We start from the raw sequence: 25,366 nt of genomic DNA on the forward strand, positions 1-25,366 counted from the left end.
TCTCGTTTCATGCCCGTAGAGACAACCGACACTCATCCCATTTTCAGTATTTTGCTACCCACAGTATTTATTGTACCGTCCCTGTATTCATAATATGCTACTCGACGCAGGTATAAAACCACCCTCGACGGTCGAAATGTCATCATTACAGTTTCAGCATCGAACTGTTCGTGTCGTTCGTTGCATCATATCTGGACGTGGAAAAGGAGGCAAAGTCAAGGGAAAGGCAAAGTCCCGTTCGAGCCGCGCTGGATTGCAGTTTCCAGTCGGTCGTATTCACCGTCTACTCCGAAAGGGCAACTATGACGAGCGTGTTGGAGCCGGTGCTCCCGTCTACCTGGCTGCCGTGATGGAGTATCTGGCCGCTGAAGTTCTCGAGTTGGCAGGAAATGCCACTCGTGACAACAAGAAAACCTGAATTATCCCACGTCACCTGCAGTTGGCCATCCGCAACGACGAAGAGCTGAACAAACTTCTTTCCGGAGTGACCATCGCTCAGGGTGGTGTCCTGCCAAACATCCAGGCCGTTCTGTTGCCCAAGAAGACCGAAAAGAAGGCCTAAATTCGATCGAAGTTCCCACCCTTTAACAAAATCCGTCCTTTTCAGGACGACTAATTTGATGGTAAAGAGTTTCGTTTTCCAACAGTTTCCTTCGTGGTGCGCAAGGAGTGATAAAATGAATCCATTAAAAACATGGTTAAATCTTTCTGTCATGCTCTCCCTAGTTAATTGATATCCTCATCGAGTAGGTTCGATGATGGTTGATTAGTGTAGGCGTGTCTTGAATTCCAAGAAATTAACCAGTGCAGTGTTATCATTCCATCCATATCTAAAATTAAACTATCGACTAAATTTTCAATAGCGCCCTAAAATATCCATCAGTACCGTCCCAACGACGTGTTCATATAGATAAGATTGGTAAATAGCAGATTTTTAGCGATGGGCCCAATCTTAGATCCATTTCCCCTACCTTTCAGAGCTGCGGTGGCCCTGGACTTATGGCCTACATTGATGCAGCGGAATGAAATTCATTAGCAAATAACGGTTGAGATTTCAGAAATGATCGTGGTGTGCGTCCAATTTGAAGTGTGGTGTGATTTCTGATAAGGTATTAGTACCTCTGGAAGTGAATTAACTACCTACGTGACATCGGTTTACTGGATCCCGGTAAATGTACCTTACTCTCCGCTTTGGACGTGAACTGCTTGCCTTCAATAAATTGAGTGATTTGACTAGTAACTTCAAAAGAGGTTTTCCTCGGACCGCTGATTCTGAACTGTATTGTTCCTTCATTGCTCAACATTTACCGTTACCGTTGGGACTTCCGGTCTTCTTTGCTTGCCAACCGGTTAATCGTATTGAAGCGATACTTCTAGATTATTATTACGCCTATACTGTGGGCTCATAGAACAATAAAACCGAGCCTGGTTAGTAGGTGAACACAAACTACTAAAGTAGAATATTCTACCAACATATAGAGTCCAACAGATTCCTTCAAAAAGGCACAATATATGCGACCGAAACTTCGGATGATATCCAAACAGATATTTTGAGAGGAACCAATCGATCACAATCCTCTTATTAGGTTTAACCGGTATTAACAGAGAAATAAGACGCGTTAACCACGAATCCTAGGGAATGATCGTGACACGCTTCATATGGATGACGAATCGTCCTCATCTCATCCTCAGAAAATGGTACCCATTATTTTAATCGGCATCCTTTTGAAAAATTCCCCTCACAAAAAAGCTTTTCATGTACTGCCAGAGGGTAGGGGGAGAGGGGCAATTTAATTATTACTAAAATGAACGAAATTTACGATGTGCGCTTCCATCGTGCAAACTTTATTTTGATTGCCGAAGCATACACTCAAAAAATTTACCACATAGGTATCTAATGGATGAAAACCATGTGAATTTCACATAGCTAAAAATCCCACCACAAAATCACATGAATATCAGGAGGCCGATGAAAGTCATGAAAAAAGTGTCGGAAAGGCATTAGAAAATTAATCGTTAAACTCTTTCTTGATAATGTTGTGGCCCTGAAAAGGGCCTTTTTTCCAACGCGCTCGGCGTAGTTGCCCTTGCGGAGCACCGTATACGACCGACTGAGAACTGCAGCAGCTGGGTATTCCATGACGGCAGCCCAGTATCCCGGAGCACTGGCACCAACGCAGGCGTAGTTGCCCTTTCGCCCCCAGGCTCTGCTGCCATTGCTCTACTTCCGCTGCTCTGGTACTGCTGCTCTGCTGCTCTGCTGTTGGGTCGACGATCGGATAGACAATGATGGAACGGGTGACCTTGTTGGACGCTTATATAGTAGAACAGAAAATATCAGAGGTGTCAGATACTCGCATCTGATGTCTCGGTTGGAGAAAGTATAAGAATATAAAAAAATCAATCGATTTTCACCATCTTTAGACAATGGTTTACTTTTAACCATTTTTCAATCAATCAATCAATCAATCAACAGAATGAAATCAATAGTTTTGAAACATTCAGCAAATTGCTAGAAATATTTCCAATCGTTTGATGCCATTATCTCGTAAATCTATCGAGAGACGGTTGAGTTATTATCGTTCAAAATCTTTTAATTTTTCGTAACTCATCCAAAATGACTGTTTTCAATTTTGTACCCCCGTATGTTGCCGAAAGACGTTATCCAACGTCAAAAGTTGAGCACGTTATTTCGGGACCTTCTAGTCTTAGAGTTACCTCTATGGTAATACCACAGACAAACAGACGTAACTCTTTGAAAAACTTGTTCTTGAAAACATAGTATCTCAAAACATATAACCTCAGTAACGACATCTATCTGGCTTCTCGGGGAAAACAAGCTTGCTCGCTAACTCGTAAACAATATAGCATAAAAGTTCTATAGAATATATAGAAACGTCAAAATGATCCGATGCCAGCGCTGCGGCGAGTAGTTCGCGGAACTGATAATATTCAAATCAACCGTTAAATGCATGAACGAAGATACACAATAAAGAGTTACGTCTGTTTGTCTGAAGTAATACCTTCAATAAAACAAATTTTGTATCTCAAGTTGGTTTTAAATATTTAATAAAAATGCACAAGAATTTCAACGGTAATATTAATTTATTTATTTATTTAATTAAATGGAATAAATCCTTGCTAGATTTTATTCGCATTAATCGTCTCACGCATTTTATTACAAAGTTTGTTAACTGAGAGTCGTGAACTGCTCATTTTTACTTTATAGCTAAGTATTTTAACTAATTCAGTCAGCTTTATCAATGTAGCTGGTACCTTGTAGTTAAATACAATGAAATTTTTTACAAATGTTTCTACTGCTTGGACTGATCTAGTACCCAAGGAAAAAATATGGCCCTCAATGAACATCATGTAGACGTTTCCCTGGTTAACAATGTGGGGACGCACCGGCGCATTATGCAGAACTGCGTACGCCTAAAGGGATTCCTATTGATAAAAAGGTAACGATATTAATTTTTCAAAATAGCAAAATATTAAAAACACTTACACCAATCCATCGAATCAGCGGTGCTGCCAACTCCTCCTCGACTCCCAATGGCATCACGTTTGGTGGTTTTTTAACGCCTTTTCTGGACAGTTGTCCCATGATTCAAAGGCATCCGTGGACATGATCTACATTTAGATGAAAATTTCATTTAACACGTAATGGTTACTCGATGTCCTTTTTTAATTTGGTTGACAATAAAAGTAAATGCGTTAATTACCTGCCAGTGTCGTGAATACGTCCTGTTCCAAAGCTTTGGACAATTCCTCCATTTTCCGCTGACGCACCGCTGACACTTTTACAAAAATAATCCGGGACCGGGAACTGAATTAAAACGCTGATTTTCCAATGAACGCTGTTTTGAAAATGGCGGCACGTCGCGGCATGAATTTTCTTTTCTCAGCGGGGACTACTTTTTACACATTTTTGTTCGTCGTTGACGTACTCGAAAATGCATAAAAAGTACTCTTATTTGTAACTAAAATCTAAACATTTTTTGACGTATAAACTTTATTCTCGAAAATGTGTAAAACATAGTCATAAAAGGAGTATTCTAGAATTACCGTGTGGTGATAGGGCTTTATATTCGCGTCGTCAAACACAAACGTCATATATCAAGAGCAAATTTTCATTATGTCGTAAGTAACATTCGCACCGATCCGAGAAAAATAAAGTTTTGTTTTGATGACCGAAAAGTTATTCCGCCGGGTTTTAATCATACAAAGGCAAATCGCTAGCTTTCATGCCAAGAAATACTGGTTTTTGAGTCAAAAGTTATTATACGTCGTTTGGTGGCCCCTATTGTTACTTAAGTCAAAGTGTATTTACCAGGATATTCGGGAGAATTATCAATTACGTCTCCTTACGTGCAGCCCATTCATCATTTTAGGACCACCGAAATCATCTTAGCAACAAACAGTTCGATTTATTCACTTTAATAATGAGAAAACGAAACGACGAACGTACACTTTTCACGGGTTTCTCAGCGCTGTTACTTAAGTCAAACGGCATATCCATAGAAATTGGGTGACTTAAGTAACATCAAAAACTATTTTGATCGGAAAGTGATTACGTCAAAAAGCAATTTGACTGGTAAATAAATTTAAAAATGGGATTTGATCCTATATTCGGACAGTATAATATACTGTCCGAATATAGGATCAAATCCCATTTTTAAATTTATTTACCAGTCAAATTGCTTTTTGACGTAATCACCTTCCGATCAAAATAGTTTTCGATGTTACTTAAGTCACTTAAGTAATCACTCACACTCACTCACAGTAATCACAGTTAATCACTCACGAACGTACACTTTTCACGGGTTTCTCAGCGCTGTTACTTAAGTCAAACGGCATATCCATAGAAATTGGGTTATTTTTATAACATTTGAGCCTGCCAAAAAAAACTTTTGACTCAAAAATCAGTATTTTTAGCATGAAAGCTAGCGATTTGCATTTGTTTGATTAAAACCCTGTTAAATATGCTAAACATTGCTATCACTATGAGATTATATGTGTTTACTTGGAAATAGGAATAACTTTTCGGTCATCAAAACAAAACTTTATTTTTCTCGGATTGGTGCGAATGTTACTTACGACATAATGAAAATTTGCTCTTGATATACAATGAGCTGGATTACCGAGGTGAAGCAACCCGACCAACCATTTTGTTAATTTTCTTTAATTTTCTATACATCGATCTTCAAAGCCATTCATAAGAAAAATCGATAGCGATCGTCACCATTTCATGAATAATTGTAAAGATGCTAAAAGTCTAATCGTGAATCGTTTATAAAGATCTGTCTCAAAATATTGCTACCAATCGTTACCAATGTTAAAATATCGATTGTGTTGCCAGATCAAAATATCGATTTCTGTTGTAAAATCAAAATATCGATACACAACTGCTGATTTTATTTGTGATTTTTTATCTGCATAATTTCTAGTTTCGATCCCAGGCCATCTGGGGTTTACTGATTTCGTTGTTGGTTGCTAATCCTCGGGTCCACGGCTGCTGTTGATGAGCTTATCAACGACAGGCAAACACACTCTAGTATGTGGTGTATTGAAATTTCTGTAAATCTTTTCATACATGAATTCAATATTGTTTTGTCATAACCATCAACCAGTCAGCCATGTAGGTGTAATAGAGTTCAAAAAGGTATTAATTTTCCTCATTGGGTTCCAAATGCCGAGAATCCCACCACGCATGCTCTCACGGGTTATTAAATATAAAACGTGAAGAACTACAATGGTAAACATTTGCTGCGTCACGGCCATCGGTCTTCTCGTTCATTTACCAGCAGATTGCTTCTTCCGATGAAATGCCGAATATGTCGATAAATAATATAAACATTGTTATCTGTCACCTGGTGTGTCTCGAACTCTCGAACTCTCTTTAACCAGCGATGCAAATCGATAACAAGGAGATTATAAATGTGCATCGATGGCAATCTTTGTTGTTCTTTGTCAAAGTTCAAAGTTACGATGATATCAGTATTTAAATATTTCTTGATGAATATTTGTAAAGAATACTAAAGTCCATGTGAGATATCGAAATTAAAAGAAATTTAGTATGGCACCTTTATAGATTACTATCATATGACCGATGAAGAAATAATCTTAAATGTAAGTATCGAGCAATAAAGATTTTTAAATGTGTACATCGAAATCATAGAAAATTTAAAGTAAAGGATTGCCGACATAAATCTTTATTTCTGTATAAAGCACTTTGAAGAAGTTTCACGAACGGTTGGTCGGGAATCGTTTAAGTGTTGAGTAAAACCCCTGTACGATCCCAATGACGTTTATATAAGGTCTGGGCCAAAGGGCTTATTGGTGTTAGTTAAATCAGTGCTAACATTTGAAAACGGCGCAAAAGCCATTTGTAAACAAATGGTTTGTGGGCCCTTTACTCGCTACCCGAAGAACGCCCACGCAAACCAACAGCATCGTCAGGAAGGGGAAAATTTCCCCTACCCGATGTTGCTGTTGTGTCGCGTGGGTGTACTTCAAGTAGTGAGTAAAGGGCCCACAAACCATTTGTTTAAAATTGGCTTTTGTGCCGTTTTCAAATGTTAGCACTGAAATGTGCAAATGTTTAGTGGTGTTCGTATTTAATTGAAATGTTTATCTTTTTACACGAAACAGCTGTTGGCAGTGACGTATTTCTATCTGTTCTCAGTATGTTGGCAGTGACGTAGTTCTATCTATTCGCAGATGTTCAGCAATGTTTACAACATTTTTGCTTCTAACACCAGCAAGCTGCCTGTTGGCTTAGACCTTATATAAATGTCATTGGTACGATCCAAGCAATTAGTGACGTCACTACTTGCGTTTACGTTGATTTTTTGGTTTACTAAACAACCATATTTCACGATCTGCTTCACCTCTCTCTGTATTCATTGATTGATATAGACCTTTTTGACGTTCAATCGTCTTTCTCTATCTAGCACACAGGAACAAATGGATGATTTGTTTTCCCACTAATTTGTTTCCTTCTTGCTCGCACTCCTTCATTTGAAATGGTGCATTAGTGTGCGCCGATTAAACGTCAAAAAGCTCTATACAGTAAAACTAGTATTGCAAAATGTATTGTTTCTAAACAGTTAAAATAACAATCTATCGAACTTCAACTTCGATATTCTCTAGATTATGGCGAATATGTTATATTGGTCTATCTGAAAAAAGACGCGAGAATTTATAGATTGATTTTCTGGGTGTTGATTGGACCTGACAAAGGGTACAACCAACAGGGTATCGTAAACAGAATAAATTACAATTACTATTGGATTGGTTCTTGGTGTAATTTAATAAATTAGTTGTCATTTAAGCAACGATATCAAGATGGCTACGCTGGAAGACAAAATTCTAGGCGAAAAACTACAGTATTATTATAGCAGCAGCGAAGGGGAAAGTGACGATGAACATCCCGGATCGAATAATAAAGGCAAATCCGAGTCCTTGAAAATTATACCAGAAAACAAAATCATGGGACAATCTCACTGGACTGGAAGTACCACAAATACTGGTCCAAAAGGAGTAATCAAAGATTGGCAACGGTTCAAGCAGCTAGAGACCGAAAAACGAGAGAGTGAAGAACGAGAAAAAATGGTGCTTATCAAAAAGCTGAGTATCTCAGCTCGTTCAACTGCGGAAGATTCTAAGGCTAAAGAACAGGAACAATTTGATGAAGAATTAGCGGAGTTAATGAGTGATGATTTTCTTCTACAATACCAAAAGAAGCGTATGGCAGAGATGCTTTCTGTGGCTGGAAAGCTGCCAACTTTCGGCACTCTTGTGGACATTCCAAATGGGGATGACTTTCTCCAATCGGTTGATGAGGAGCAAAAAACAGTGACAATTGTTATTCATATCTACGACCGTTATGATACAGCATGTAAAAACATGAATAAAGCCCTCAGCGAACTTGCTCCAGAATACAAGAATGTTAAATTTTGTAAATTTATAAGCACAGCAGCAGGACTAAGCATGTTTTTTAAATCTTACGGAGTTCCTGCGCTGCTGGTGTACAAAGCAGGGCAAATGATTGGTAATTTTGTTAGAGTTACCGATGATCTGAGTGATGAATTCAGCAGCTCTGAAGTGGAAGGTTTTCTTATCGAGGCCGGTATGTTGCCGGATAAATCGTGCATTCCGGCGATTATTACTGGATTACCTAGTAGTTCTAATTAATAAACTGACATGTCAAGATAAAAAATCTAACAGCTTCACTATCAACAGTTTTGTTTTGTTAACGAACTGTAGTTCGTGCTTGGCACCAATATCAAACAGTATGTGTAATAATAAAAAAAATATATAGATATAAGAAAGAAGAAATATTGTAGTTTTTATTTATAATCACCTCTATTGGCGTCTTGCAATGAAACTTTTCCAAGCTTTCGTCACCTACATTTCGAAGTGAGAACTACTAGAAGGAGGATAGTTTCCAAATTTTCCAAGTAAAACAGACGCTTTTTAGGGCAAATTGGTCCATAAAGAAAAACTAATAATTTCCCGTGGAAACTTTTGCTTGAATCGTGTCAGAAAACGTGTTTAACTCTTCGGGCACTGAACCATTTTATATACCTCGGAGCCCCAAACCTAAAATGAAGTCGACATTTTTTGGAGGTCGCTCACTGTTTTTGCAATATTTCCGTCATTTTTTAACCGATTTTCGATGTTTTGGTTTTTTTTGAAAGGGTATTAGTTTGCCTTTATTATGTTATAATCGATTATGTCATATAGTTCCGTGGCCACATCGTAAATTCCGGATTAATTTCTGTCGAATCGGTAGACAAGCCGTTTCAACAAGTTAGAAGTGATTGATTTATCCCATCGCAATTTTTCCTGGTAGCCTACAAAATTATCTAATAGATTGCACTATAGTCATTTTTCTATTTGAACTACTGACCAAGTACTAGCCGTAGGAGTATGATCCATGGGACTTTCAAAGGAATATTTATCTTTTAAAGTTGGACATGTCGTGCGATGCATGTTTCGCACAAACCCGATGAAATATAAATAATGTAGACTATAAGATATAATTTTGATCAATCTGGTAATGCATTAACATGTCGCAGATTACATAGGGAAGAGCACTACTTCCGCACAGGACCCATTTTCGTCGCCCCCGCCGTGTCTCGGATGTCCCTCAACTCGTTGAGCTGATTTTCCGTTTAAGTATAACTAGATTATGTTGAACATCACGTTCAAGAAATTAGCTCAACTGGTTGAGGAACAGTCGAGAGGTAGCGGTGAACGACGCAAATGGGTCCTATGCCTAAAGTGCACCCCACACGACAGTTTTTATTGACAATAATCATATTGTCAATACATATTATATTGACGTGAATATATCGATATTGACAATATTTATGTATTCACATCATCAATAATATTGTCAATACTTAGAAGTATTGACAATATTTATTACCGTGTGGGGTTCGCTTAAGCAGTGCTCTTCCTTAAGTGAACCCTACACGATTGCTTTTATTGACAATAATCGTATTGTCAATACATGCTATATTGACGTCAATATATCGAGATTGACAATATTTCTGAATTCACATCATCAATATTATAGTCAATAATTCCCCTTCGCGTCAATATATTGATGCGTGTGGGGTTTGCTTTACTTATTAAAAAAAATGTCTCTACATATATGCATTCCTACCCATACAGCGCAACCAAAAAGGTTTATCAACGAGGAGTTTTTACATGCAATTTCAGAACAAAGAAGAAAACAGCAAATTATTTAAGGCGATTCCTTGTAGAGTCCACAAATGGCCGCCACGTAGGCTTTACAAGCAATTCCACTAAAAATTTTCACGTTCACAAATCTCGGAAATTAATGCCTCATTTCACCTGAAATTACTACTTCGTGTATGCTGCAGTGCAAGAAACGAGAAGTAACAGTTTCATTGTAGTACGTGTCGTGGAAGCTGATATTTGTGCACTTAAAGTTTCGAAGTGGTTACAAAAAAAAAGGATCTCACAACAAATCACCTTAATAGAAAGGTGTCCTTGAAAACCCCCTTTCCTCGCTCTACGTTATTCGTAAGACGCAATATGTAGGGGACAACAGTCCAAAATGCACCCCGGGGCAAAACGCCCGATGCGATTTTTCATGGTATTCCCGTTTTAATTCATTAATTTGACAAGCCACAAGGCTAGTTTAGTACTTAAACTAGCATTTCGGCACAAAAAATCCCAGAATTAAGAGTGGAATAGCTATGAAAAATCAAATCGGGCGTTTTGCCCCGGGGTGCATTTTGGGCTGTTGTCCCCTATGCATGCATAGCAGTGGGTGCAACTTTGTTCCTAACGCGTTCTTCGGGGTACTGCCTTCCCCCGAAGAACGCGGTAGGAACAAAGTTGCACCCACCGCTTTCATTCAGTTGTTTTGTAACCAACCGATCTGATTTTTTGTATGTGATTAGTCTAGGGTGGGCACTGATCACATACAAAAAAAATCAGATCGGTTGGTTACAAAACAACTGAATGAAAGCGGTGGGTGCAATTTTGTTCCTACCGCGTCCTTCGGGGGGATACAGTATACAGTAGCTATGGTTTATTATATGTGTAAGCACGCTGCACAAGAAATTAGTACGCATTTCGAACTTGTTCAAACAAGACGTTGCCGACCTAGCAAGTGCTTCATTCATTTTTTCACAATGGATTCAGACACTGCAGCTGAGGAAGATTTTGAAATCGGCATCAATTCCGATATCGATTTATCTGACGTGGATAGTGTATGGGAGGAAGAACAAGAGGATCCAAAAGAAAATGACATTGTTAGCGCGGAAGAAGAGTTGGAGGATATAGCACTGAGCCATTCACAAGCGTGGTACGAATCAAAAACAGGTAAGTTTTAAGGCTACGTCATCGCAAATCGAATGAATTGAGAAAAAGTTTATCAAATGTTGTTGGACAGGATTCATATGGACGAAAACACCAGCATCCTCTGAAATATTTCGTGTTCGACCTCCCAATAAAGGATTGAGTGCTTATAGTCAGCATGTTACATCTATCATGGATTGTTTTAAATTATTTATTTCTGATGGAATAATTCAAAAAATTATTCGCTATACGAATGAACATGGACGCGACGATCCCAAAGAGAAAGACTGGAAGGAATTAACGGAAAAAGAGGTCTGGGCATTTTTTGGATTATTGATGATAGCTGGTGTACAGAAACAACGAAAAACACCAATAAAAACGCTTTGGACTACTGAATATTTTCTCCGCCAAGCATTTTTTCCGACAGTTATGTCCAGAAGTAGGTTTCAAGCCATTATGAGACATCTGCGATTTGATTGTCGCACTGATCGTAGTTTATTGCTCAAAAATAATGATCAGCTAGCGGCGATTCGGTTGGTTTATGATGAGTTTGTCAGCAATTGTATAAAAAGCTACAATCCATCCCAAATCATCACAATCGATGAAAGGCTAGTTCCATTCAAAGGAGGATGTAAATTTGGAGTTTACATGAAAAACAAACCTGGTCGGCATGGATTGAAAGTATGGGTTGCAGCAGATTCAGAAAATGCCTACGCCTGCAATCTACAAGTTTACTTCCCAGGTAATAGGTGTTCCTACTTTTGTAACATATATTGAAACTTTCTGGTCTTGTTATAGGGTCACATTTATTGTCAAAGACAACTCAAGGAAGCAGTAAACAGTTGCCGAGTGAAGTAGGAAGCACAACCAAATTGAAGAAAAAGTGTATCCGATCAAAGAAAACCGTCAAAGTTCTAAAAAAACCTAAAATACGAGAAGAGAACCAAGGTCGTCGAATTGTTATGGACTTGGTACAACCTTTTCTGGATCAGGGAAGAGAAGTAGTAGTTGACAACTTTTTTTCCTCAGTAGATTTGGCAGAAAAACTACTTGAGAGGAAAACTTACTTGACAGGAACTCTGCGTAAAAATAAAAGAGAAATCCCGTTAGCATTTTTGCCTTCAAAATCTCGCAAAGAGCATTCATCTTTAATTGGGCACAAAAAACGGTTAACATTAACCTCATACGTACCCAAAAAGCACAAAGCTGTTCTTGTGCTGTCCAGTAATCCTCATATTCGAGGCATATCTTTCTCTGAAAAACATAAACCAAATATTGTATTGCATTACAATGCTTCAAAAGCAGGAGTTGATACTTTAGATCAGGTCACAAGAGACACGTCATGTGCCAGAATCACGTATCGTTGGCCTGTGCGATTATTTTGGGATATTCTTGATATTGCTCTGTATAATTCGTACATTATTTTCATTACCAAATATCCTGACTGGAACAAAAATAATTCTGGCAGACGAACGCTATTTATAAAATATGCATCTTATTTTATGGTAGAAGATTTCGTTACTCAGAGATTCGAAAAATCTGTTGCTGGTGGAATACCACTTGAATGTCAAGATGACATGCACATGTTATTGCAGCACATCGATGAAGTACGACGAAATCTGCCAGGATACTCACAAAATGCTGAAAATGACGCTCAGAGTTCTGCAAACCCTCCTGAAAATCGTATTTCTTGTGCAATATGTAGCAATCGTCGCAAATCTACAACCCTCTCATGTGAAACGTGCAAACAGTATTATTGCCAAAAACATCGATGGGAAAAGAAAATAATCAGCTGTATAAAAGACTGCTCATCAGATCGTAGAACACACGCCAAAAAATCTAGGAAGACTGTTTGCGAGTGCGGAAAACGAAGTACAGTAACATGTGTGAATTGTAGCTTATGTATTTGTTCAATCCACAGGAAAACAGAAGTGCAATATTTTTGTAAAAATTGCTATGTGGCTTGAACGGAAATGTATTTGGTGCATTATTATTTGTTTTTATCAGGACTGAATGATAAATAAAAATTTAAACAAACTAAACAAAAGCCACAAATCAATTGGTCTGAATGAATGAAATAAAAATTGGGGTAGGCTAGGGGTTAGGAGTTATTTATCTTTTAATAGTTTAAACTATTGGGGCATAAAAAAATAAAATTAAACATTTGACTTCCAAACCAGCTTCTACAACAGTTTGGTAAAAGCGTAACTCATGAAAAATTGTCTGAATTAAAGAAAAAATGTTTTCTTCACCGAAAAACATAAAAAACTTTATTTTTCCAAATGAACCCCATTTTTGAATTGTATTTTAAGATTTTATTTTCTGGGAAGTCAATTTAATTACTTACAAAGTTACAATATGGACGGCTTGCATGGGCACTTTTGCAGGAAAAAGTTTGACTAACAATACATTTTTCTGTCTCCTTTAAAAATATTCTAAGCAAATATAATTTTCATGCAGCACCCTCCCAAATTAGAGTAAAAATGTTGTGGATGAGAGGACTTTGAGAACGGGCACCAAAATATTGTATATACTTCCGAGCCACTAACCAGAAATTAAGTCGGCATTTTTTGGAATTCACTCACACGCGCACTCACGCAATAAATTCGATAATTTAAACCATAATAATGTTCGATGATTTTTAAATAATTTAGAAATGATGGCTTAATTCCACAGTATTTTTACCAAGAAGCCAATAAAAATATCGAATAGGAAGCTCCATGTTTACTTTTTTTTGGGTAACTGATCGAGCAGAAGATCCCGACCAACCGTTCGTGAAACTTCTTCAAAGTTCTTAATATAGAAATAAAGGTTTATGCCGGCAATTCTTTACTTTAAATTTTCTATGATTTCGATGTAAACATTTAAAAATCTTTATTGATCGATACTTACATTTAAGATTATTTCTTCATCGGTCATATGATAGTAATCTATAAAGGTGCCATACTAAATTTCTTTTAATTTCGATATGTCACATAGACTTTAGTATTCTTTAGAAATATTCATCAATAAATATTTAAATACTGATGTCATCATAACTTTGAACTTTGACAAAGAACAACAAAGATTGCCATCGATGCACATTTATAATCTCCTTGTTATCGATTTGCATCGCTGATTAAAGAGAGTTCGAGACACACCAGGTGACAGATGGCAATGTTTATATTATTTATCGACATATTCGGCATTTCATCGGAAGAAGCAATCTACCGGTAAATGAACGAGAAGACCGATAGCCACGATGCAGCAAATGTTTATCATTGTAGTTCTTCAAGTTTATGTCTATATATATATTTAATAACCCGTGATAGCATGCGTGGTGGGATTCTCGGCATTTGGAACCCAATGAGGAAAATTGATACCTTTTTGACCTCTATTACACCTATATGGCTGACTGGTTGATGGTTATGACAAATAAATATTGAGTTCATGTATGAAAAGATTTACAGAAATTCCAATACATCACATACTAGAGTGTGTTTGCCTGTCGTTGATAAGCTCATCAGCAGCAGCCGTGGACCCAAGGATTAGCAACCAACAACGAAAGCAGTACACCCCATATGGCATGGGATCGAAACTAGAAATTATGCAGTTAAAAAAACCACAAATAAAATCAGCAGTTGTGTATCGATATTTTGATTTTACAACAGAAATCGATATTTTGATCTGGCAACACAATCGATATTTTAACATTGGTAACGATTGGTAGCAATATTTTGAGAAAGATCTTTATAAACGATTCACGATTAGACTTTTAGCATCTTTACAATTATTCATGAAATGGTGACGATCGCTATCGATTTTTATTATGAATGGCTTTGAAGATCGATGTATAGAAAATTAAAGAAAATTAACGAAATGGTTGGTCGGGATGGCCTATGGAACTATTAAAGGGACAATCATCTCCAGCAAGTTAACCATAACGTAAGACACATATTTTTGTTCAATCTCATGTGTTATAATATTGCAGATTGCATATTTATTTTTAAAAAATCGACGGTGCCTTGATTATGTACACAGATTGGTTTTCGCCTTGCTTTGCGGCTCCATTTTCTCTCACTATTCTGCGCTCGCTGGACGATGAGCAACAAAGTTTCTTCAATTTACGAAGGATAGTGTCATGTGTAATAGTGACTCAGAGTTAATTGAAATAAAATCAACCTAAGTAGGTTGACTGAAATAAAAACAATCTGCTTATTAAACCCACTGTAAGGGCACGTACTTTCTTCCAGAACATCCTCAAACATTATGAATGTGGTCAATTGGTGGAAAACTGACTTCAAATGTGATGCAAAAGCTATATTTTATCAAGCAGTAGGGAGATAATTTGTCGCTCACCATGATTATCTAGCGGCGCCGGTGGTGCAGTGGTAAGCGTGATTGCCTCTCACCCCAGCAGGCCTGGGTTCAATCCCAGTCGGCGCTGCCGGGATGTTCTGAGGCATAACATTTCTGATCACGGGAAGTAATGTCGTTGGTCCCCGGTTCATGAGTTGATGGGTCGATAAGGAAGGTCCAGGTGTGAGAGCTGCCTCCCTGGCGGCGTCGGTAGCATTGGTGCTCAGCACGGAAAACAAGATCGACGTAAAACAAATCCAAAGAAAAAAAAACCATGATTATCTCACGAAAACAAATGTCATTTTGAGGTTTGCATCGGTTATCTTTCAAAGTCCAGAACTCGGTCAGTAGTACAGTTAAAAATTTGTAAGTAGTACATTCTATTAGATAATTTTATAAGCTTTCAGGCAAAAATACGAAACCCCAAATCAATTCATTTTAACTTTCAGAAACGGCTTGTCTACCAATTCGACAGAAATTAACCCGAAATTTGCGGTGTTTTACATGACCGTGTAGCCTTATCAGCTAGTTCACAAAAAAGTTGAAAAAATAACCTTTAAAACGGTAAAAAAACATTTAAAAAAGGATTAGTAGAACCCGAGATACATTATTTTGAAAAAAAGTGTCGACTTCATTTTCAGTGTGGTAGTCGAAGAGTTAAAGACTATTTGTTATTATTTCGGTATGGATCGGAGATGTTTTCATGGCATATTATGCATAACAAGTTTGCACCCACAGGGAGAGGTTACCTCCTGCGCAGCTGCATTTTTCGGAAAATGGTGAATTTGTGCGATTTTCACTAAGATGAAAGTGGAAATTAAGTGAATTTACTTAGTAAAGGTTGTATCACACAGCAAAAAAAAAAATGTAATATCGATCAATGTAATTCAAGCTGATGTATGAAATAATGATGTAATAGCAAAAAGCAGATACAATATTACATCAATGGATGTAATTTTGTTCGCAAAATCGATGTACATCGAACAACGTTATATTACACAAGCGATGGATTGACCTGGTTGCAGCAGTTTGGATGTAATATTCAACAACTTTTTTTTTCTGTGCATGCTGATGGTAATAGAGAATTGGTTGTATAGGACGCTAATATTCAATAAATGTTCATTTTGTTGGCAGTGTATAAAGAGGGGCGACATTTATCGCACGGCGCTACTGTCAACAACTACACAGCAGATTTCGTTTTAGTACGTGTCCGAATAATCAATCCGTTCTTTTTTGGTATTCCACTTGTCTGTCCGCTCGCCTGTCTGCCTGTTTGGATTCCGCCGGTGTTAATATCCCACAGGTTATGGGCCCAGGCCACGAAAAGGACAAAGTGTAGTTTCCGCGAGTGAAAGGAGGTTAAGTTTTTTTCGGAGCGGTGGAGGTACAATTGTTTGGCTGATGCAACAGCAAACGGATCCAGTGATTCCCGTTTAGTGCAGTTTTTTTTTTTCGCTCGTGTGTTGACATTCGACGAACAAAATAGAAAATGGGAGAAAAATTCTTATTCGCTCGGTTGAATAACCAAAATTATCCCGTTTGGAAAACGCGAGTGAAAATGCTATTAAAGCGAGAAGAACTGTGGGATGCAGTTGATAAGCCGAAGCCAGAACCGGTGACGGCTGGATGGATCAAGTCGGATCAAAAGGCGCTGGCGAATATTGTGCTGTACGTGGAGGACAATCAGTTGAATCTTGTTCGGAATGCCGCATCAGCACGAGACGCGTGGAACAAATTGGAAGGTTTTCATGAAAAGACGACGATGACCTCGCGAGTGTCACTGCTGCGGCGTATTTGTAGCCTGAATATGGCTGAAGGAGGAGATATCGATAAGCATCTATACGATATTGAGGAGTTATTCGATAGTCTCTCCGTGGCAGGCCAGCAGCTGGAAAATTCGCTAAAGGTGGCGATGATATACCGGAGCCTTCCCGAATCGTATACGGGACTGATAACGGCATTGGAAAGCAGACCGGAGGCTGATCAAACGATTCAACTCGTCAAACAGAAACTGATGGATGAGCATCAGCGTTGGAAGGAACGTTCGTCTGATGGTGGTGAGAAAGCCATGAAGCTGCAAAGTGTTGGCCGAAAGGAGAAAATCTGTTTTCATTGCCGGAAACCAGGACATTTTCGTCGCGAAAGTGTGTGCTATGGCGGAATTACGCAGCAACTTGTACCAGCTGAAGATTGCAGAGGAGGCGAAGGTTGGCAAGGAAGCCCAACATTTGCTGGACTGTCAACATACCTGGCATCGACGGCTAGGGCACCGCGATTCATCGGTGTTGGAACAGATCAAGGGTAAGAATCTGTGCGATGGATTCAAGATGCGAGATTGCGGTTTGAGACTCATCTTTGAGCATTGTCTTCAGGGTAAGTTACCAAGAACATCCTTTCCAAAAGTGGCACAAAATCGTGCAGAGCAGGTACTTGACGTTGTCCACACTGACGTTTGTGGGCCAATGGTCAACGTTACACCAGGGGGGTCGCGCTATTTTATGACCCTAATAAACGAGTACAGCCGATACACTGTAGTGTGTCTGCTGAAGCGAAAGTCGGAAGTAGCTGGCTGCATAAAGCGGTATGTAGCGTACGTAAAGACACGGTTCGGTAGGGCGCCACGTGCAATACGGTCGGACGGCGGCGGTGAATACGTGAATCAGGAGTTAAAGGAGTTCTACGGGCTGGAAGGTATTAAAGCCTAGAGTCGGTGTATAATGAGTCACACCAAGAGAAAAACAGTTGAACTCGCATCACGGTTTTCGAAAGATTCCCTTTATTTTCACTTGGCAACAGAGGACTTCTGCATCAACTTCAAATGACTTCTAGCGAGAAAAAAAAATAGCGGCTGTAGTAAATCATCAATGATTTTGTCAAATTATCTTAACAAAAAATAGTACAAATTTTCATTACTGATCATTACCAAACGTATCCCATGACAATTTATTGCTCACTGCGTATTTATGATCATTTCTTCGATTATATTTGATATTTTATTGCAATACCTTTCGTGAACCTTTCATAGCATCGTAATGTTTGTTTACTTTGCACGATAGGTAGCCGGTTTGATAGTTCATTGGGTAGACTTGGCTTCACTCTTGGCGTGACTCATTATACACCGACTCTATTAAAGCCCAGTTGACAGCCGCGTATTCACCGCAACAGAACGGTGTCGCCGAACGGAAGAACCGGACTTTACAGGAGATGGCAACATGCATGCTAACCCTAATAAAAAATAACCATAAACGAACGATAACCCAAATCATTGAACTATTCCACAAATGGTTTGGATGATACCCAGAACACGTCGTTAAGCAAATTAACCATACAATTTTTATTAGGGAATTGATGCAGAGCTCAACAAAAGATACTGGGGTGAGGCTATCGCAACAGCTGCTTACCTGTAGAACAGGTTACCGTCACGGAGTGTGGAAGGGACACCTTATGGGAGATGGTTTGGGAAGAAGCCATCACTAGAGAACTTGCATGTCTTTGGCTGCAATGCATATGTCCATGATCCGGATGCTAAGCGTTCCAAGTTTGAAAGCAAAGGTCGAAAATTGGTTTTTGTTGGCTATTGCGATGATCGAAAGGCGTTTAGATTTTTGGATCCAGAAAATGATCAGATAACGATAAGCCGAGATGCTCGTTTTATCGAGTTGGGAGATGGTTCTCTGATGCGAGGAACTGTTAAGCCGAAGCCTGATGATTTGATTGAAGTGGATCTTAGCATTGGTCAAGCTGGAGTTCAGGAGGAGTCTGATGCCGGATCGGATCATCAGGATAGTGATGAATCTGAAGATTTCCGTGGTTACGAAGATGCAGAGTCCGGAAGCGAGCTGGATGAGCCGGATAGCGGGAATCAGAGGCAGGGTTTGAAGATTATATCGTTGATGTTGCCATGGCCGTTCGAGAGGAACCAGTGACGTACGAGGAAGCAGTAAGTGGGGCTGAACGTGATTTGTGGCAGTCGGCAATGGTGGACGAATACGATTCTCTTTTGAAAAATGAAACATGGAGCCTGGTGGAGCTACCCGCCGGTCGAAGTCCGATTAGCTGCAAATGGGTTTACAAGAAGAAGTTGGACAATGTCGGTAATGTGACTAGATACAAAGCTCGTCTGGTTGCGCGTGGGTTTTCACAGCAGTACGGGGTAGATTATGACACCTTATTTGCTCCAGTTGCCACGCAAGTTACGTCAAGGGTTCTGCTGACTGTTGCAGGATACAAGAGGATGGCCTTACGCCATCATGATGTAAAATGTGCGTACCTTCACGGTCAGTTACAGGAAGAACTGTACATGCAACAGCCGATTGGATTTGTGAAGCCTGGTACTGAGAAGCTGGTGTGCAGACTGAAGCGGAGCCTGTATGGCCTTAAACAGGCGGCCATAGTTTGGAACACGACTATAAACGGAATATTAAAGGAGATGAATTTCAAGCAATCGAATTCGGACCATTGACTGTACGTGAAACGCCTATCAGGTGGTGGGTTTGTGTACCTGTTAATTTATGTCGATGATATGATAGTTGCAAGCATGAATCCGGACGAAATCGATAGAATTGAAAAGGATCTGAAGCGGAAGATCTCTCTGTCGTCGCTGGGAGAAGTTACTCATTTTTTGGGCATTCGAATTGCGAAGGATGAAGACGGATTTTACTGCATGGATCAGAAGGCGTACGTTACGAAGCTAGCGAAGCAGTTTGGCTTAGATCAGGCGAAAGTATCGAGTATACCGATTGATGTTGGATACTACAGAAGCCGTACTGGTAGTAAGCAGCTAGCAGATAACAAGGACTATCGAAGCATCATTGGTGCCCTGCTTTACGTAGCTGTCAATACAAGGCCAGACGTGGCAGCAAGTGTTGCAATTTTAGCCAGACAAGTTAGTGAACCAACGGAAGTTGATTGGGTCGAGGTGAAGCGTGTAGTCCGATATCTACAGAAGACGAAAGACTACAGACTGAAGCTTGTAGCCAATCGAGACGAGCCACTGAGGCTTGTTGGATTCTGTGACGCAGACTGGAGTTCCGACACAACAGATCGCAAGTCGAACTCTGGGTACATCTTCCAGCTAGGACAGGCAAGTGTTTCCTGGTGTAGTCGTAAGCAGTTCACCCTAATAAAAATTGTATGGTTAATTTGCTTAACGACGTGTTCTGGGTATCATCCAAACCATTTGTGGAATAGTTCAATGATTTGGGTTATCGTTCGTTTATGGTTATTTTTATTAGGGCAGTGTTTCGCTTTCAACAATGGAAGCTGAATACATTGCTCTATCAGAGGCTTGCCGTGAGTTGATGTGGCTTAGAAGACTCATGGCTGACGTTACCGAGAAACAAGCTGGACCAACGGTTGTGATGGAAGATAATAGGAGCTGCATAGATTTTGTCGAGCTGGACAAAATGTCGAAAAGGTCGAAGCACATCGACATCAGAATGTACTTCGTCAAGGACATGTTGGAGAAAGGTGAAGTTATCCTGCAGCACTGTGCATCTGAAAGCATGGTGGCAGATATTTTGACGAAGCCGCTAAAAGTGGTGAAACAGCGAAAATTTTCCGAAGCGATGAACTTAACCGTCGTTGACGTTCGAGCCTGATTGAAGAGTTCAAATGTCGAGGAGGAGTGTTGGCAGTGTATAAAGAGGGGCGACATTTATCGCACGGCGCTACTGTCAACAACTACGCAGCAGAGTAAAAATATCTTTCCTGTCATTTCCTAATTCCACGTTACAAGTTGCTACAATAAACATGTTTATCAATCGGTCTGTGTTCGATTTCGTTTTAGTACGTGTCTGAATAATCAATCCGTTCTTGTTTGGTATTCCACTTGTCTGTCCGCTCGCCTGTCTGCCTGTTTGGATTCCACCGGTGTTAATATCCCACACATTTTGTCCTTTTTTAAGCAGACATATTGATACTCATAATTTTCGACGGAAAACGCACCGGAACTTGATTTACTCAACACACACCATACTACACTAATAAAATTCCACACATTTTTATTGACGAATTTCCATGTGAAATTCCACATGATTTTCATGTGTCCACACATAAACAGAATCCACCCAGAAGCACACATGAAATTTATGAGTCAAATGAATAGTATGTGTGGTTACACATGGCTTTTCTGTTTACACATATTAAGTATGTGTCCGACACATAAATATCATTTGTTGATCACATTGCAAAAATTCATGTGTGGGACACATAAAAACAATCTTTGACATTTTATCAGTGTATAAAATGGTGCTAGATTGTCGTCAAAGTGATAACAAGATAACAAATCATCTTTATTTTGAGTAATTGAGCAATTTACTTCTGTACATCATATTTACGATGCAGCATTGATGGAGCCATGAAATGAAATGAATATATCTTATGAAAGTTCATCTGGAAAAGTCAAAGATGCACATCAGTCTGATCGTAAAAACGTTTTCTTCTTCAATTCGAATGTCATATTGGAAGGATTTTACGCAGACTTGATGAAAATTATGATTTAATGCTAATTTTCACGAATTTTATTTGCAGTCTGTCAACATTATCATCATCATGCACTGGTGACATCTGCGTTGAGCTTTTGCGGCAATCTTCCAATTCCCGTTTTCGTACGATCGTTCGTTCGTACGAACGACTCGATTCGAACGAGTTCGAAAACGGCATGGACGAGTGCACCGATGGGTTTGAGTGGTTTGAGTTCACTCACTCGAGAAAAAGGAGAAAAAGTGACACAAGTGTAACCGTTTGGTCACAAATTCATAGGTTTTTGTCATTTATGTTATATATTCAGAACCTTCACGTTTCTTGTGCAAAAACAGTAGTATACCACAGAAGTGATAGGGTTCTGTACCGCTGTGAAAATGTTGTGCCGTTACGTTATGTCCACCATAGAGCTACAAACAACTATACAAACAAGAATGACGGGATGACGGGATGAAGGAAAATTGGGAGAAAGAACGGCCATTGCCCAAAATCGGCCTCTTTTAATATCAGGCGTCCGTGTGCTAAGACGCATTTTAATTAGCTAAGTGCAGTGGTTGCTGTTTTTGAACGTGAACCAGGACCCCCCCCCCCCTAGCAACAGCTAGTGTGCGCTAGGGAAATTTAACGTTCAGGACCTCTTTTTTATATTGGACCTTAAAAAGGTCATCCGTCAGCACACGGCCGGCTCGGGAAATATTGGAAACAGTTTCCGAGCCGAAACACTACTATCTGGCCAATCGCAAAATAGTTTTCCCTTCTCGGCTTGACCAAGGTGGCCTTGCCACGGTCGGCCGATCGTGCCAACGAAGGACGACGCCTGCTATCCCATCGTCCAGCAACGCCCGCTGGCCTGTCATCCGCTCGCTTCGCCAATCTGGCGAGAGTTCCGGCCGCACAGTAGGACAGGAGTCACTGTGTTGGCCATCCCGATTTACCATCAACGGCAGCAGCGGTATGTACCGGTACAGTAAATAACACGATTAGGCTACACGACACAAATTACACGAAATTATAAACACAGAACAACACGCACACAACACAGAAAGTGGCAAATAAAAGCATCTAAAGAAAAGTGAAAGTTCTTCGTTTTTGTATCGCGAAACCCTTTGATTACCCGGTAGCTAGCCGACCCTGGGTGTTCCGGAGCTTGCTCTTGTCGCCTGAGTCGACCGGGTGCTGTATGTTTGATCTCCGAGTAGGTAGTTGGTGAGTGCTGAGTTCTTACATCAGTTATACTTGGCGCCCAACTAAAAGTCCGCGAAAGGTAATCAAGGGTCCGTCGTAGTATACAAAAATCTAAGGATTTTTCCGACGGGAGGTGGCAGAGATCCGTGCTTGCACGTATGTTTGTCTCCACTTCACTTTTTAGCACTTTGGTGAAATTTTTGCGAAACTCGAAGTGTTTTTCATTAAAAGAGGTCCTGAACCCAATTTGCTACCGATTGTTGTTTTTTTCATTGCTAAATTCGTTGATGTTGGTTATTTTTGTTTTTTTTTTATCGCGAATCGTTTATGTGTAAAAAAAAATCATAAATCATAATTGAACTTTATTTATTTCATGTCCAATCATCACGACAACAATCGCGCACTATTTGTAATGATGTTTATCACTGTTTGTTTTGATCCGCATACGCGATGTTTTTATACAAATTTATTTTAACCCACTACCCACACCACTGATTCTCCACAACAATGACACGCAAGAAACTAGCAAAGGCTCAAACAAATTATGAGCCAATTACCTGGCAAGCAGAGGAGTACGATGCAGATGATTCGGACCTGGAGGAATCACTTGGGATTCCTAGGCTGCTCCCATCTTCACATCCCAACTATCCGCTAGAGGAGTTGGAACTGGACCTCGAAGAAACTCTGTTTACATTGAGGAATCAGAGGACAGAAGGCCGCCTCATGCCAGAAGACGTAAGTAAACTTAAACGAATTATGAACCTGTTTTTGCGTGACATGAACATCATCACTAGTGACATTAATTCACGATTTTTACCACCTAGCGCGACATGCGAATACAGGGAACCCGAGTCGGACCCGGAATCAGATATTGTGCTGATAGTTCCCAGCTCTGACTCGGAAGATTTAGATCCGTCCTCCAGCAAATCCGATTCAGATTCGGATGACCTGCACGCAGAAAAAAATATTTTAAACGTAATAATATTTGACGTAAAATCAATAAGAATTTCATTTTGTTTTGGCTGCAAAAAGAAATCATTATTGTTTCAACAATCCAGTATTTTTGTTCCTCAAAATCCATGGATTGTTAAATCAAAAAGAAAATCTTTTCGAATTTACAAGAGCTTTCATGGTTTTGACGTAAGCTGTCAAATTTGGCAGCTGGGTCATCAACAAAAATATGTTTGTTTTTAAAAGAGATTTCTTGTTGATTCAATCATATTTATTTTATGAAGTCTGACAATTCATGCAGTAGAAATAAAAATATGTTTATTGATTCAAAAATCCGGAGTGATTTGAGATTTGGGCGTAATTACTTTTGAAAACAAACAGGTCAATCACTGATTTCTCTTGAATAAAAGCTCAATCTCACAAACAAACTATACCAAATAATAGAGGAATCATTCCTCTACCTCATAGTGTTATTACTTTTCGGGATTGAGCTTTTATTCGCGAGAAATCGGTGATTGACGTATTTGTTTACAAATGCAATTACGCCCAAATCTCAAATCACTCCGGAAATAATATGGCAAATTTTTTTATGTTTTGTTTTCTTTTTCACTGATCATCCTTCGGAAGGGAAGTAAAGCCGTTGGTCCCCAGTTAATTAGTTGATGGGTCGATATGTAGGGTCCAGGTGAGGAAGCTGCCTTCCTGGCGTCAGGAGCATTGGTACTCAGTACGGAAAACAAGATCGACGGAAAAAAAATCAAGGAAAAAAATTGATTATATTTAGCAACTGCAGCTCAAACTGCAGCATACTTACTTACCTCAAGTCTCAAGATTTTCGGAAATTTTGCACTTATTTCCCGAAATTCACAAGTTTTGTTATTGTTTACATTTTTTCCGGGTGAAACGAGGGAATGGTTGGTAGTTATTTTTGCATTCATGGCCCGGGGAACGGACACAGCAAATAAATGCTAAATTAAAATGAACTATTGTTGGATTAATAAAAGAATATTGTTATTTTTACAATAGTTGCAGTTGAAAAGTGGCTTATTAAAACAAAAAGAATCCTATTTTGAATTTATATGAATGAGTATTATTGAAACAACAAAATGCAACATAATTTCAACCGGAATTGTTTGTTTAAATACAACTAAAGTTTTGTTTGGTTCAATGCAAACAATTTTCTGTCCGTGTGCTTCAGGTCAAAAAGGGAACGTACAGAAGCCCCATGTCACGCAATAGTTCCGGCTTTTACAGCCAGGAAAATACCAGTAAGTCGAAGCTTCCTTCTTCGAACTGTCCTCGCGACTTACCTGGTAGAGCTTTCCAAACTTCAAACTCACTAACTTCGAACCCCGAATCCCAAAGAAAGCAAACCCGATCTTTCAAGATCAGGAAAAAGGCCACAAAGTATATTCAAGAGGAACCTACGGCCAAAGAACTGTGCAGTAAATTTATATCGATTTTGGAACTTGAACATTCTAGGAATATTCCGCGTTCCGGATGCACACCTGGAACCCAAACCCATTCTTTCAAACACCACAAAAAGAAAAACAAATCGTTCTAA

At 39.3% G+C, this 25,366-nt stretch overlaps 5 protein-coding genes across 5 annotated transcripts; all 5 read left to right on the forward strand.

The window, feature by feature from the left end:
* The first annotated feature begins 136 nt into the window (after nucleotides 1-136).
* Nucleotides 137-562, forward strand: LOC135714062 (histone H2A-like). The gene is made up of 2 exons (XM_065237327.1): nucleotides 137-370; nucleotides 440-562. The coding sequence occupies exons 1-2, from the start codon at nucleotides 137-139 to the stop codon at nucleotides 560-562; spliced, it is 357 nt and encodes a 118-aa protein (XP_065093399.1).
* Nucleotides 563-7,138: 6,576 nt separating this feature from the next.
* LOC135714065 (phosducin-like protein) lies at nucleotides 7,139-8,312 on the forward strand. The gene has a single exon (XM_065237331.1). It carries the CDS (start codon nucleotides 7,351-7,353, stop codon nucleotides 8,197-8,199), a length of 849 nt encoding a protein of 282 aa, XP_065093403.1. The 5' UTR covers nucleotides 7,139-7,350; the 3' UTR covers nucleotides 8,200-8,312.
* A 2,367-nt stretch (nucleotides 8,313-10,679) lies between these two features.
* On the forward strand, nucleotides 10,680-13,055 carry LOC135714063 (piggyBac transposable element-derived protein 4-like). The gene is made up of 2 exons (XM_065237328.1): nucleotides 10,680-10,869; nucleotides 11,674-13,055. The coding sequence occupies exons 1-2, from the start codon at nucleotides 10,680-10,682 to the stop codon at nucleotides 12,810-12,812; spliced, it is 1,329 nt and encodes a 442-aa protein (XP_065093400.1). The 3' UTR covers nucleotides 12,813-13,055.
* Nucleotides 13,056-19,720: 6,665 nt separating this feature from the next.
* On the forward strand, nucleotides 19,721-22,865 carry LOC135714064 (uncharacterized). The gene is made up of 2 exons (XM_065237330.1): nucleotides 19,721-20,266; nucleotides 22,788-22,865. The coding sequence occupies exons 1-2, from the start codon at nucleotides 19,721-19,723 to the stop codon at nucleotides 22,863-22,865; spliced, it is 624 nt and encodes a 207-aa protein (XP_065093402.1).
* Nucleotides 21,940-25,366, forward strand: LOC135714072 (uncharacterized). Its single transcript, XM_065237344.1, has 2 exons — nucleotides 21,940-23,798; nucleotides 24,991-25,366. Exons 1-2 carry the CDS (start codon nucleotides 23,359-23,361, stop codon nucleotides 25,364-25,366), a joined length of 816 nt encoding a protein of 271 aa, XP_065093416.1. The 5' UTR covers nucleotides 21,940-23,358.

This window comes from Ochlerotatus camptorhynchus, unplaced genomic scaffold, assembly GCF_037179485.1.
Source record: "Ochlerotatus camptorhynchus isolate MF236.1 unplaced genomic scaffold, CSIRO-AGI_Acam_v1.1 ptg000603l, whole genome shotgun sequence".
NCBI classification, from domain to species: domain Eukaryota; kingdom Metazoa; phylum Arthropoda; class Insecta; order Diptera; family Culicidae; genus Ochlerotatus; species Ochlerotatus camptorhynchus.